This window comes from Phycomyces blakesleeanus (assembly GCF_001638985.1).
Source record: "Phycomyces blakesleeanus NRRL 1555(-) unplaced genomic scaffold PHYBLscaffold_8, whole genome shotgun sequence".
Taxonomy (NCBI): Eukaryota; Fungi; Mucoromycota; class Mucoromycetes; order Mucorales; family Phycomycetaceae; genus Phycomyces; species Phycomyces blakesleeanus.
In genome coordinates, this window is record NW_017265141.1 from 1,616,048 (window position 1) to 1,626,576 (window position 10,529).

Sequence of the window (10,529 nt, forward strand, 5' to 3'; positions counted from 1 at the left end):
TTTTTAAAAAAAAAAAAAAAGCCCCCCCCCCCCCCCCCCCCCCCCCCCCCCCCAAAAAAAAAAAAAAAAAAAAAGAGAGAGAGAGAGAAAAGAACATTTCTCCAAGAAATAGACAGTTTTCTAATACAAGTTATAGAGATATTAAGCCTGATAATATCTTGATTGACAAAGATGGTCATGTCAAGCTTTCCGATTTTGGTCTCTCAACCGGTTTCCACAAAACTCACGATTCTCAATATTACCAAAGACTATTGGAAGGTGCCCAAAACAACGGTGGCACTGAAAGTATCAATCTCAATATCCTAAGCACTAAAGAAAAGATTGCTACATGGAAAAAAAACAGACGTGCATTGGCATACTCAACAGTTGGTACGCCCGATTATATTGCACCCGAAATCTTCTTGCAGCGTGGATATGGACAAGAATGCGACTGGTGGTCTTTGGGAGCAATTATGTTTGAGTGCCTGTGTGGTTACCCACCTTTCTGCTCAGAGAACCCACACGAAACCTACCGAAAGATTATGAACTGGCGCGATACTCTTCAGTTCCCAGAAGACCAACCTATCAGCCGTGAAGCAGAGGACCTTATCCGAAGGTAGGATTAAATAATCTAGCATTTGGTGAATCATTAAACGATAAATGTTAAACAAATACGCATTTCGGTGTGTGTATATATTATATATATATATCTTTTAGGCTCATTTGCGATCCAGAACATCGTATCGGTCGCAATGGTGCTAATGAGACAAAATCACATCCTTTCTTCTATGGTGTAAATTGGGATACAATTCGGTCAGAACCTTCTCCTCATGTTCCTCAACTCAAGAGCATTACCGACACAAGCTACTTCCCAACAGAAGAGCTTGAGAATGTGCCCGAAGTGGTTGACAATAATCCTAGTGGTAAATATACTACTTCATGTCCTTTTATATACATAGATATAAGAATCTCAACTCACATTACATCACTATAGGATACCATACAGATGCTGTGAATGCTCAAAAGGATCTTGCCTTTGTTGGATACACTTACAAACGATTCGATTATTTGACAAAAAAGAATATCTTGTAGTTTCTTTTACTTTTTCCTATTCATATTCCTATTCTTCTACTTCATTCTTTTTTTTTATACTTCTTTAAAACACGCACCCTTTCTGTCCACCCAAAAAAGGGAATTGTCGTACTTTGAATTATCTTGCTCTGATGACATAGCCTGGTGGCCCTCTTTATGCAATTTTACTGCAGAACAACCCCCATCTTGTCTTTTTGTTCAACATGAGTCTGAAATGTATACTAGAGCCTCATTACCCAGTACCAGCTCCCCTTCTGTCAATATTAGTCGGAAGACTTCCTCAAGTCTCAACGTCTATACAAGACGTTACGGATGAAGTCTCGACTGGATCAGGAAGACTCGATGGCAGAGATGATCAGGGCAAGTTGTGTCATATCATTCTTACTCCACATCCCAACCATCAGTTTCTAATCAACACAGCCTACAGGAGATAGCTGGGAGAAAGACTGGGGATGGGCTGTTGAAGACGTAGGTTTTCAGTTTTTTTTTGGCTGACTGTGTACTTGAATAAAATCAAGTTTTGCCTTTGTTTTTGCTTTTGCTTCTTTTATATATATATATTTATTATTACTCTTGTAAAATAACATTAGGAGCCCAAACCAAAGCTAGACAAACAAAGTCCAGTCGATCTTGGTACCGAAACTCAGGGCCTGGCACCTACAAAGGAATCGTATCTTGTATCCGCATCGGCAGGAGGTCGTCACCTTGTCCTTGCTTACAAGACTAAATTTGTAATGGTAGAAGCCAACGAGAATGAGGGTGAATATGCTGCTACAGGGCAGGGATCTGGCTGTGAGTCTGCTGGGTAAGTACATATGTGAAAGGCTAAGATGAGGAAAAAGGAAACAAAAACAAAAGAGAGAGAGAGAGAGAGCGAGAAAAGGGCAGACGATGTCTTTATTATTCTCAATCCCTATTGAGTATATTTGAATATCTTTTCTCGTCATGAGGGAGAGCATCACCGCCATTCTATGTCTGCCACGGTTTGTGCCATCGATACGAAGAAAGTAAGTGAGGATTCCTTGTAAAAGACTTGGCTGTTCATAATCGATTGCAGTGAGATATATGTGATGGTTGGTTACAATACTGGATGGTTACGTATCTTTTCAGAGGTGATATACAAAAAAAAACATAGAGGTCTGCATCAAGAATGTAAATAATTAATCAATTAATCCTTCTCTGGATTGGAATCTTGTATTAGTCCGGCGTCTTGTTAATGGCTCAACTATTGGAAATGGCCCCCATATTAACTATTAAGCTACGCACACCGCCACCAATTTTCAAAGTATCATTCCAAAAGGACATTAACGAAGAAGATGAAGAAATTACTTTGTTATTTGAATCGAACAAAGTGGTCAGTATTGATGGACATAGTTTGTGGACGGCACTCAGGGCATCTGACAGAGATGGCACATCAGGTAGATTAATGGTACAATAACTTGATATAATATATAAATTCTCACTATTTTCATTTATATATATATAGACGGATCAAGATCCTTCACCTACAAAAAATGGGAGTTTCAACAGCAAGAAGGCATCCGAGATGTTGTCAGCCTTGGACCTTCTCCAGGATATGCACAGCACCCCCTCGTGGATCAACATTCAAGTCTATCAACGCGCGTGTTCTGCACACCTGCCACGGCTCGTTTTGTTGCGGTTGGAAATCAGCCAATGTTATCTTTCTATTCTACTCGAGAGTCCACCCGGCCACTCATGTCTGCTGTATCTATGGCCAGTTACATGGTCTCACGTGTTGCCACGCCTGTCTTTTCGTTCGCAAAATCATGGTGGGGTGGCAGCCAAGGCGGAGGAGGGTCAACGGCCACTTCAAATGCGTCTTCTCGGTCAGGTTCCCCCTCTCCTTACCAGGATGCAGCCACTCTAGCGGCCAGTATTGAGCCCGCAACTCCCATCCAATCGTCTGTTTCTTTTGCAGATCCATACCGCCGTATAACACAGATTAGCCTTTCCCCTGCATATTCAAGTTCACAGCGTCACCGCCTAGCTGTTACAAGCGACGTGTTAGGACGAGTCATCTTGTGGGATGTTGTGGAAGCCGAGATGATCCGGATGTGGAAAGGCGTGCGAGACGCGACATGTGGTTGGCTTGAGGTCTTTGAAGGCGATTTGGCAAATAGTACAGGAAGACAGATGAAGAGTGGTCCTGCGCGGATTTTGCTCTTTCTTGTTATTTATTCATCTCGGAGAGGGTTACTCAAAGTATTCCAGATGCGACACGGTAGACAAGTCGGTGTTTTTCATCTTGGGCCAGACTGGCATTTAGTTCCTTGCGGCGGAGAGCCACTTGGCAGCAGTATGGTCAGTATTGAGCGGAGGAGAATGGCGATGCAAGATGGAGAAGGCGAGTGCGGCGAACTGTCAAAATGTCTCTTAATCGGACCAGGCGGAGAAGTGCGCAACGTGGGAATGATGATGAAGTACACCTAATTTGCTGTACGATCTCTCCATATCCCCTTCTTTTTGCTATATTTTCATGTTTAATACATATATTTGATAAATAGGCCTCGTATTTCAATAGATATATATGTAGCCACAAAATAACATCTTTCTTTAAATAATAATAATAATAATACTAATAAAATAAAGTACGTGAATAAATGCCATATATCAGCCAAGCTTTTGATTTGGACAAAAAAAAAGGATGAATTAAGTATTAGTAATAGAAAAGAAGAAGAAGAGAAATAGATGTTGCCAATTTGATGGTGTAGTGGTATGCATTGAATGGTGTATTTTTGAGATCTTACAAGGCTTACTAGTAAATTCGCGGTCTAATACATTCAAATAGCCAAGATTTGATAGATTTTTTTTTGATTAAGTGCCATAATATGAAACAGTCTGGCTGTAATACCTCCCCTGTGATAATGTCAGTAGAGAAGAAACAATCAGTGGAAAATTCCTAGCAAGACATCACACCTTATTATTGTTAAACAATAAAAGAAAAGTAAAACATACACTTTAAATAGACTTTCTGTTTATTAATATTATTAAGAGAAAATAATAATGAAGAGAGGGGGGTCATTGTTGTATTACTTGAAACTTGTGGTGAGCTGGCTGATTGAGAGCTCTATGAGCAATATTTTACTACTTTGCCATTTGAAATGTGTACCAATTGAGATTTATATAATGCAGTACACTTAATACGACAGTGCGATAGTTTCTTTTATTTATATTAAGATTCATATTTGATATATATATATATACATATTGTTCAGTGCCAAGAAGAAAGAAAGAAGCAAAGTGAGCTAGTTGAGAGCAAAAATCATTGCATTTAAGAGCACAATAAAGACTGTGTATTTCAGCGTGCTTCTCATTGTACAGCCATCACTAGAGATCGACTCAGAGGTAGAGGAGCCTGTGGGTAGAGGAGTGTCTGTGCTTGTTGACTGAACCAAAGAGATGGATGAGACAATGCTTGTTGTTTTAGAGGAGAAGCATTTGGAAGACATCTCCATACTTTTTGTGTGTGTGTTTACCGAGGGAACTGCTGGGACAGTGGGAACTGCTGGGACAGACGGAACTGCTGGCACTGAGGGAACTTCCGGTCCATTGGGGATTGGAGGAATAGGTGGAATAGGTGGAATAGGTGGAATTGGAGGGATAGGAGGGATAGACGGAATTGGAGGAATTGGAGGAATTGGAGGGATAGGTGGAGCTTCAACACCTTGACGAGGAGATATGTGCTTCTTTGGAGTAGCTTCTTTGGAAGGATTCACCAGCTGAGTGTGCGAGGATCCAGAAGATCCTATGGTTATGTCCTTAGTTTTATGTCTCAAAAATAATACATACTTACCTTCTGTGCTTTGGCCGAGTGCCAAAAATACAAGCAATCCGAGAAAGATGGTAATGTTCTTCATGAAGAGAGTAGTTTTCCAACTTTATCCTAAATGAACTGTATTTATATCAGGCCAGAGACATGCTCTATAGATATATATATATAAAACTATAGAGCTGTTTATCATTCATTTATTCATTCATTTTGTATTTTTTGTTTTGTTTTAGCGCCTCTTGGCTTTTATGCTTTAATGGGCTTTGGGATCAAATGTCTTAAATGAATTTTGACTTGACTTATTTTTTTTTCTCTGTCCAGAGAAGACAAAAAAAAATTTGCACGTACAAGTTAATCAGCCAATCAAAATGATTAATTCGTTTGAATAAAACACAGACACAAACAAGTCCATGGATCTTTCTTTCTTTCTCTTCCTTCCGGTTTAACCTACCTTAACTTTTTGGAAAAACCAACAATGGAGAACTCTGAGGGTAGATTTGTCGATCTTTACGTCCCCCGCAAATGGTACGACTAGCAACCTTTTACTTCCTTTCCCCACTTTGCCATACCATCATTCAAACATTCTGTCATTCTGCCTTAGCTCGGCCACCAACCGCCTCATCACTGCCAAGGACCACTCTTCCATCCAGCTCAACGTTGCCAACGTTGATGCCGAAGGTCGCTCCACCAAGTCCTTTGCCACCTACGCTCTCTGCGGCTTTGTCCGTAAGAACGCCGAGGCTGATGACTCCCTTAACCGTCTCGCCACCCAGGATGGTTGTAAGTTAACATAAAATATGATTATAATTCAGCCAAAAATAGTAATTAATTTTGTGTCTGTGGCTGTGGCTGTCAATTAACAATTTTTTTTTCTTATAAATTTCTTCCACCTTTTCTACCTTTCTATGTATGTAGACTTGAAGAGCGTCTGGTCTTACCAGCTCTAAGGAAAATAGTTTAAGAAGTTCTGCCCCATTGTCATGTTCACCCTTCATGATAAGAGATCTTTAATATATTATGATTTTTATATATTCTATTTTCTATTTTTTTTTTTTTTATATTCTTACAAAAAATAAAGAACAAGAGCGCACTCCGTCGATGTAAAGATCGAATAAAAATGGACAACCTTAGAATATGGCTTTTATCACGTGTACAAGTCTCCCAAAGACTAAAAATAATAATTATTATAATAATTATTATAATCAAAGCTTAAGAAACTACTTCTTCTTGTCTGTTAAATATGAACTCTAGTCAGGACAGCTTTCAAAACGATTTGATTTGCCCTTCTATTGGGATTAAAAGACCATGTTTAGACCTAGACCCAGAGTTGAATTCTGTTAAGCGATCTAATCTCGATTGTGGATCCCAAAAAAATGATCCTGATCTAGATCTTAATTCAAAAGATTCCTTTGAAGACGATCTCCAAAAGGCCATAAAACTATCAACAGCCAATCTAAAGGAGGAAAGATCGTGCCCTGTATGCGATATTAAGATGAAGCTAGACGATAAGGCAATGGATATTCATGTGAACAACTGCCTGGATAAACAGCTTTCAGAAACTCTTTCTCAAGACGACTCATCTAAAGTAGTAAAGGTAGACCCAGCCAAAAGTTCCACTATTTCTTGGACCGATCTACTGATGCAACCCAAGCAGAAAGAAATCAAAGTTGCTGGTAGTATCATGTCACTTGGAAGGGATAAGAATAGTGTCCGCAGCACTCCTTCGAAGGAATCGAATATTAAGAAAGAAAGACAATGCCCGGCCTACAAATGGATGAGAGGTACTGTTTGTTTATCTTACGACTTAAATGGTCATGTATACATATTAAGGTATTTAATTCAATAAGTATATCAGATACACCCTATTTAGTAGATGCATTTTCATTTGGGAAGGTCAATGGCTGCGAAGGGTATTTCTTGACCCATTACCACGCCGATCATTATATGGGTCTCACTAAATCATGGGCGCACGGACCAATATATTGCTCCAAAGTCACTGCCAATCTGGTGAAAATGAAGCTCAAGGTTGATCCGAGCTATATTGTTGTGATTCCTATGGATGTTCCCTTTGTTGTGGATAAAGATACGACGGTAGTACTTGTGGATGCAAACCACTGCCCAGGATCTGTATTGTTCCTTTTTACTATCAAAAAGAAGGGACGGACATTACGGCACCTACACACTGGCGATTTTCGGGCTAATCCTCGAATGTGCCTTCATCCTCATATCCGACAACCAGATAACCCACCTATCGACTGTCTCTATCTCGACACAACATATATGGCACCCAATCATATTTTCCCAGCTCAACAAGAATGTATCAATGTTGTGTCTGATCTAGTGGAAGAGCACGTGAAACTAGAGAAACATGGTGCTCCTCTGACTAAGCTTGATATGTGGTTATCGTTTACTAAAAAACAAGATAACAAGAAGTTGCTGATAGTTGTTGGGACTTATACGATTGGAAAAGAACGTATATTTTATGGTAATTTTTTTTTTGCCTTGGCTTTACTGCCCACACCACTTAACTCAATCCTGTTTATTTATACTTTTATTTATTTATTAGATATTGCAAAAAGAATCAACTCCAAAATTTATGTGACGAGTGAAAAGAAGCGAATTATACTCTGTCAGGAAAACCCTGAATTGGAGACGCTTTTAACCCGAGATCAGCACGAAGCACAGGTACATGTGATTCCGTTGGGTCATATTAAACAAGAGGTTAGTAAAAAATAAAAATAAAAATAAGTAAAAGGAAAAGAGAGGTTGATATTAACTGAGAGATAACAATAGCACCTCAAACCATATCTTGCTAGCCTTGAGCCTCATTTTACATCTTTGATTGCCATTCGTCCTACGGGGTGGTCTTTTTATCCTCCGGCTGCAATCTTAACCAAAGATTTATCTTTGGAAAGTTTATTTAAACAGCCTTTTGCTGAGCCAAAGATTAAGATAAACACGGGCCCTGAAAAGGTGAAAATCTACAGCGTTCCTTACTCGGAACACTCAAGTTTTCGTGAGCTAGCAGCATTTGTGGGTAGCCTAGAGATCCGAACGATTATCCCGACAGTGAATGTCAGTAGTCTAGAGAGTAGAAACCACATGGAGTCTATTTATGGGCCATGGCAAGTTGAGAGAGCCAAGAAACCGATCAGGGTAGTACCCTATCGAGCATTGGATCATTGGTAGCTGGTACTGAAAGAATCATTGACATTTGTGCGATCGGCGGATAGAAAGGTCAGTATGGAGTGTTTCAAGTTGTGATACAAACTCTAGTTCTCATCACAATGAAAGCATGTAAACCACGACAAGAGGTTCCATATCGTGCATGGGGCGTTGCACGAACACCATGGCTTTGAAGACCAAAAATAAAATAAAATATAAATATAAATATAAGTGTAAATATAAGTGTAAATATAAGTGTAAATATAAGTAAACTGTTAGTCATGGCCATGGCCCGTGCATTGATAAAAGGAAAAGGGGTGTTGAAATGCCGATGCCGTTCAACCAAGTTTAAACCACCAGTTTCAAACGCACATTGCACACCAAGAAATCTTATGCTTCCTTTATTATAGAATAAAGAAATAAAGAAATAAAGGAAATAAAATAAGATTGAATAAGGGGGAGTTTCCGTAAGAGGAGTATAGACAAGCCAGATTTCCTTTTTCCTTTGTTTTTTAGTACTATTATGATTATCGTTATGATTATTACTATTATCTTACTACACAGAGATGGGTGGGAAATTACAAGTTGAACAAAAAAAAAAGCAAACTGCATAGTTGAACAAAGTTAAGGGAAAAAAAACACGTACATACACACACACACAAAAAAAAATTATAGTGGATTTCACTAGTTTCATCGCCTCCGCTTTCTCTCTCTTTCTCTCTCTCATGTATTCACCACAGCAAGACTTCCAACTCGAACCAACTGGTCGCTTTTCACCTCCTATGACTTCCATGGGTACGCCACATACCACAGTCGGAGCGGTCCCTGTCACACGTAATAACCGAGTGTTCAACTCTTCCAATAATTTCAGCATACACCAGAGACAAGACAGCTTTGGTGCTGCATCCATTGCAATGAGTCCACCCAATGTACCATCCAGACACAGCATGACATTTGCAGATGCAAACCAAAACTGGTTCGGAACGAGCTTAGATTCCACAAGCTCGTCATTCGGACAATCTCCCATCTTCCCCGGGCGAGATTTCATCGTATCACCTTCAACCTCTTCAGGACACTTGGAAGGCGTCAATGGTCAAGAAGAAGAAGGCCAACAGAGAAAGTATGTCCAGCTTTGATCAATAAACCAACTCACACCCACAGTCTACAGGAAATGTTTGAGAAGAGACGTCGGAGAAGAGAGTCTCACAATGCAGTCGAACGAAAGCGAAGAGACAATATCAACGAGAGGATTCATGGTAAGAGCTTATCGTTCTCTGGTCTACGAGTAGCACTGGGGTGTAGCTTAGGTAAATAATGACATTATGTAAAGAACTGTGTATGCTCTTGCCCGAACGTCTTTTGGAAACTGCACCCACAACCTCCAATGTGATGTCTGTATCTACTCACCAAGGCGGAATCAATGCCAGGGCCATCAACAAGGGTACTATCCTAAAACTCTCTGTTGATCACATCAAAGAACTTCGCGAAGAAGTATCCCGTTGCCAGCATAGAATGGCAGAGCTGGAGCAGCTTATCGAAGCTGCCAAGAGAGGCGAAATGATACCGGATATCAAACCTATCCGAGACGATTGTACGATACAAAGACACCCTCATCAGAATGAAAGCCACAAAGCTATATACCCTCAGAATAACTCACAATCAGTACATTTGATGGGCTCTGATGGTCGTAGCCATCATGAACGTATGGGATCTTTTCAGTTCCAACAACAGTTTGGAAATATGCAAATTAAAGGATCTGATGAGAATATTCAATGAATTCACAGTTTTCTTCTTCTTCTTCTTCTTATTTTTTTTTCTTTCTCTTCTTCCTTTTTATCCTTTTTTTATCCTTATCTTCTAACGTTGACTCTTTTGACCCAAAAATAGTGTACGTGCATACAAGTACATACATAACCTAAATATTCTTCAATCAAGAAAAGAAGAAAATTCCCGTCACAATATTCAAAGACAAAAAAAAACATTACAGAATATTATCAAATGTTGGTCTGTTTTCTTTTTCCTTTTCAGATAATAAAACAAGGGAACAATAACAGCTACGGAAGCATATTTTATACCCGTCTTTACAGCCCTGGTCCAGTTCTTTTTGTGCTCGTCTTTAATGGAATTTTTTTTATAAAAAAATTGATATATGACCTGGCTGTAGCCAGAAAAGAAGCAAGGTAAAGTGTACATGAATTTCAGAACCGCAGCAACAGCGTGGTTCCAAAGGTGACTCAAATTATGGTATAGTTTTCATGCATTTTAGTACGAGGACTATTTAGGATTTCACTTTGTATATCAATAACAATATGTTCCTGATGAAAATTTGGGCCGCTTAAGTAAATATGTAGACAAGTTGTGTAGTTAATTACTTACTACGACTACTATTTATACATAAAAAAGCATAATAAAGAATAAAAGGACGAGAGTAATAAATATTGATTACAAATCTTCTATTCTCAAAGAGGTCTAGATTTTGAGCATATACATATATATATAAGGC

General features: G+C 39.2%; 4 protein-coding genes across 4 annotated transcripts in view; all 4 read left to right on the plus strand.

The window, feature by feature from the left end:
• The window catches only part of PHYBLDRAFT_111261 (hypothetical protein), a gene marked incomplete at both ends in the record, with an annotated part of 2,103 nt that extends 1,032 nt beyond the window's left edge, over nt 1-1,071 (plus strand). The window contains 3 exons of the mRNA XM_018428203.1: nt 137-595; nt 697-899; nt 974-1,071. Of these exons, the coding sequence (XP_018293178.1) occupies nt 137-595; nt 697-899; nt 974-1,071 (760 nt within the window). The remainder of the gene's footprint in view (nt 1-136; nt 596-696; nt 900-973) is intronic.
• A 4,229-nt stretch (nt 1,072-5,300) lies between these two features.
• PHYBLDRAFT_133116 (hypothetical protein) lies at nt 5,301-5,982 on the plus strand. Its single transcript, XM_018429549.1, has 3 exons — nt 5,301-5,386; nt 5,463-5,641; nt 5,777-5,982. Exons 1-3 carry the CDS (start codon nt 5,337-5,339, stop codon nt 5,806-5,808), a joined length of 261 nt encoding a protein of 86 aa, XP_018293179.1. The 5' UTR covers nt 5,301-5,336; the 3' UTR covers nt 5,809-5,982.
• A 736-nt stretch (nt 5,983-6,718) lies between these two features.
• On the plus strand, nt 6,719-7,987 carry PHYBLDRAFT_88848 (hypothetical protein; the record flags this gene model as incomplete). The annotated part of the gene is made up of 4 exons (XM_018443700.1): nt 6,719-7,201; nt 7,250-7,346; nt 7,428-7,582; nt 7,655-7,987. Coding segments are annotated over 4 exons (1,068 nt in total), but the record flags the coding sequence as incomplete, so codon positions are not given.
• A 764-nt stretch (nt 7,988-8,751) lies between these two features.
• Nucleotides 8,752-9,802, plus strand: PHYBLDRAFT_144492 (helix-loop-helix DNA-binding domain-containing transcription factor; the record flags this gene model as incomplete). The annotated part of the gene is made up of 3 exons (XM_018431226.1): nt 8,752-9,146; nt 9,188-9,282; nt 9,357-9,802. The coding sequence occupies 3 exons, from the start codon at nt 8,752-8,754 to the stop codon at nt 9,800-9,802; spliced, it is 936 nt and encodes a 311-aa protein (XP_018293181.1).
• Between the last annotated feature and the right edge of the window lie 727 nt (nt 9,803-10,529).

Coding starts and splice junctions, on each gene's coding strand:
- PHYBLDRAFT_133116 (XM_018429549.1), top strand. CDS start 5,337: ATGGAGAACTCTGAGGGTAGATTTGTCGATCTTTACGTCCCCCGCAAA. Junction 5,387..5,462: donor CTTTACGTCCCCCGCAAATG/GTACGACTAGCA, acceptor ATTCTGCCTTAG/CTCGGCCACCAACCGCCTCA. Junction 5,642..5,776: donor TCTCGCCACCCAGGATGGTT/GTAAGTTAACAT, acceptor CTATGTATGTAG/ACTTGAAGAGCGTCTGGTCT.